Source organism: Hylobates moloch, unplaced genomic scaffold, assembly GCF_009828535.3.
Source record: "Hylobates moloch isolate HMO894 unplaced genomic scaffold, HMol_V3 SCAFFOLD_7236, whole genome shotgun sequence".
NCBI classification, from domain to species: domain Eukaryota; kingdom Metazoa; phylum Chordata; class Mammalia; order Primates; family Hylobatidae; genus Hylobates; species Hylobates moloch.
This window is the reverse complement of record NW_026659511.1, coordinates 1-3,497: the sequence shown is the minus strand read 5'-3', so window position 1 is coordinate 3,497 and position 3,497 is coordinate 1. Positions and strand designations below refer to the sequence as shown.

General features: G+C 59.3%; 1 protein-coding gene across 1 annotated transcript; it reads right to left on the bottom strand.

Moving 5' to 3' along the window:
• Window positions 1-155: 155 nt before the first annotated feature.
• On the bottom strand, window positions 156-3,243 carry LOC116465617 (synaptotagmin-15-like; the record flags this gene model as incomplete). The annotated part of the gene is made up of 3 exons (XM_032148622.2): window positions 156-632; window positions 1,225-1,395; window positions 2,927-3,243. Coding segments are annotated over 3 exons (965 nt in total), but the record flags the coding sequence as incomplete, so codon positions are not given.
• Between the last annotated feature and the right edge of the window lie 254 nt (window positions 3,244-3,497).

The window sequence follows — 3,497 nt, the reverse complement described above, 5'->3', positions numbered from 1 at the left end:
ATGGGTGGGATGTGTGGGGTGAGCCCAAATGGGGTGGGACATGTGGGGTGAACCAAGGCCTCCCCTCCTGCAGCTCCTGGGTTCTGGGAGGCCAAGCATCAGTGCCCATTGAGTCGGGGGCTCTTCCCCTGGGGGGAGGGAGGTGCAGGCCTCACCCTGGAGGAACTGGACCCATGCCGCTGATGGAAAGGTGGAGGTGGAGGTGGGCAGGACAGTTCAAAGAGCCAAGACGCTGCCTCAGGAAACAGGAGGGGCAGGGCCTGGTATTGCGGCTGGGTTAGAACCCTCAGTAGGGGAGGCCAAGGAGATACAGCTTTGGGTTCAACACAGGAAGAGGCTTCCTGCACCAGAACTGTCGACCGAGGGACAGCACGTCTTGTGAGGTAGTGAGTGCTCCATGATAGGGTGTATGCAAGCAGAAACTGGATGGTCAGGGGTGAGGTTGAACTGTAGCGCCAGGCTGTAAGCTCGGTGGGCGGGACCTTCCCCAGGAGGAAAGGGAGAAACTCACTGACAATGCCTCTGTCCTCCTGGAGCCGGAGGCCCTTGGCACGCAGCACAACCACCGTCAGGCGGCTCAGGTAGTCGTTGTAGCTGAGGCAGAACTGGAGGTCGCCAAACTCCGAGGGGGGCTGGGGAGGCCAAGATGGAAGCACCCCATCCTGTTACTCGGCAAGTGCCGAAGGGGTCACAGAACCCCCAGAGAGCCTCCTGCTTCCTCCCAGCGGTCCATGCGACACACCCGCATGGTCTCCTTTGAGTTCCACTGTCATTTTAAGGATGGGGCAACTGTGGTCTGGAGAGTTTAAGGAGCTTGTGCAGTCCTGTGGACCAGACCTAAGGAGTCACACCCAGGTCTGAGCCAGCTGGGGCCTTCCCGGGGGGTGATGGGCTGGGGGAAACATTTCCCTGGGCTGGACCATTTGTGGTGTCATCTCTCATAGCTGTCTAACCTAGATAAGAATCCAAATGTGGATATTTCAGGTTGCTCCAGGGAGTCTGATGGCCAGTGTGACAACAGGACCTCAAGCAGCCCCTCCCTGCCCAGGGGCATATCTGTTCCCCCCTGTCCCATGCTGCTCGGGGCCTGGGCCCTCCTCCCTGAGTCGCTGTTGTAGGGTGGTGTGCGGGATGCTGAGGGCTCATGCCGCCAGCAGGTACTGGGCCCTGTGCACACCTGCCGGCTGATGCTCAGTGGCATAGCCATGGTGACATCGACCATACCTCCAGGCTCTCGGCCTCCAGGTCTCTCCAGATGACACGCCGGCAGCCCCCCACCAGGGTCTCATTCTTCAAGGGGAAGAGCACCTGGCCCAGGAGCTGGTGCTTCCTCTGCCTGTCCACGTGGTAGACGGAGAACTTCAGCACCCTCTGGGTGACGGTCTTGCTGGACACCTGGGGGAGACAAGGACACCAGCCAGAGTCAGGCATGGGGGTAGGGGATGGGATGGTGTGACTCGTTATTCTGGACATGGGTGCTTTTGGGAACGGGTGTCTCAACCAGGGACCCACATCCCCAAACCTAGGCATTTTCAGGGGACCCTTCTCAGCAGCAGAGCCGTGTACCCCTGGAAAGTGGAGGTAGGTGCCAGGACCTTGCTACACAGAGTGTGGTCCGAGGACCTGTAGCGTCCACCACCACTTGGAGCCCTGTTAGAAATGCAGGATCTTGGGCCCCAGCCCAGACCCATGAATTGGAATCTGCCGTTTAACCGGAGCACCAAGTGACATGGCTGCACGGTGAGTATGGCCCCGCCACCACCCTGCACTGTAGCAAAGGCCCAGGAGCCTGGGGCACCAGCCTGTCTCTGCTGTCAGAGCTGGGCATGCCAGCCCTCCCCTCCCTGAGATTTGGCCTTCTCGCCTGTGAAATGGGGATCATGGATCTTCCTCTCTGGTTGTAAAACCCCAATCACAGTGTCTGACCTACAGCAGGTGGCCCATTAATATTGATTTTCTTTTCTTTCCCCTTCTCCCTTTTCCACAGAGGGACTGGATCAAGCTGGGGCGAGGTAGAGTGGGGAAGTGATGAGCTAAGAAAAATTAGCCTGCAAGCATGACGTGTTGCATGTCAGCAAGGCTGCAGCCTTGGCTTCTGATGTCTCGAGAAGAGCGATTCACCTGTGAATTCTCACAGCCCTGGCCTCAGAAAGACGGCCCGGGACCAGGCCCGACGGCACCCCTCTTCCCAGCTCTCAGCCAGGGCGGAAGGCACAAGTGATGGCCCTGGCCTCGGCAGTCACACTCCTCCCGAAAGCTGACTGGCTGCACCTCACCTCTTGCCTAGCTTGCCACCCAGCTCTTGAGAACATGTTTGTCCAAGGCCTCTTGGCAGGTCTCGATGACTCCTTCCCCTAAGGAGTCACCTGCTAAGGCTCCCAGGCCCCTGTGAAACTTGCTCGGTGCCCCAACAGACTCTCCACCTCCAGAGCCTGAGCCAGCCAGCCCAAAGTGCAGCAAGGCACCAGACCCACCCTGGGAGGCCACTCGGGCCCCGCGCTGGCCTCTGACAGCACAGGAAGCTCCTGCACTCACGCTGAGGCCTGTCTTGCCTTCCTTGGATAAACTTGCCGGAAACCCCATACTGCTCCAGGCCTTTGGGATAATTCCCCTGAGCCCCATAGGCCAGGGCCTGGCATTCAGTAGTTTCTCTAAAATTGTGTTCTCACCCACTCTCTTCCAGACAGTCAGGACAGGGGAGCCCAGGCTTCTGGTCACCACTCACCAAATCTCTCCCCTGCCCCTCTATCAGGGATCAGCTCCTATAGGCCTTAACCTAGCAGACTAGGTAAAGCAGAGCTGGTGGCATCAAGGGTCCCGGGAGCTACAGGGCCCTGGCTGGTACAGGAGGCTGGGCTCTCCTGTAGGTCTGCACCTTTCCAGCAACGCGGAGGGAAACAGACCCTGCCTGCTCCAGAGGCTGTACCTGAAAGATGAAGTGCTCGTCAAACTGCGGGTTGGAGGTTTTGCGTTTGGTCTTGGACTGGAGGAAGCGCCGCTCATCGGGCAGCAGGTAGAGCTTCACCAGGGGGCTGCAGGTCTCTGAGGGGGCTTGCAGGTGCCGTGCCTTGATCAAGCCCACTAGCAGCCGCTCGGCCTCCTGCTCATATTCCACTGAGAACCACAGCCGCCCCAGGCAGCCGTCGGGGAAGTCGGTCTCACTTTTGTCTTCTGGGAACTTGTACAGCTCTGGGTTGATGGCCCCCACAATACATGCATCTCCTATAACAGAGGGTGGGAGGGCTGGCAGGCCAGAGAAGGCAGGGGCATGGGAGACAGTGGCAAGCTCTGGGCACCCATCCCCATCCTGGCCCATCCGTCTCTGCTGAGCCTCAGCTAGCCTGACCACATCCGCCCCACTCTCCTCACCAGGCTAAACACATCCCCTCTCTCTGGTGCAGCTCCTCCAGGAAGCCTTCTCAGCATGAAGGCATTGCATGGCCAGGCTGGGGATCCTAGCAGAGTCCTGCCCCCTGGGATTGGCCCCCATCCTTGGA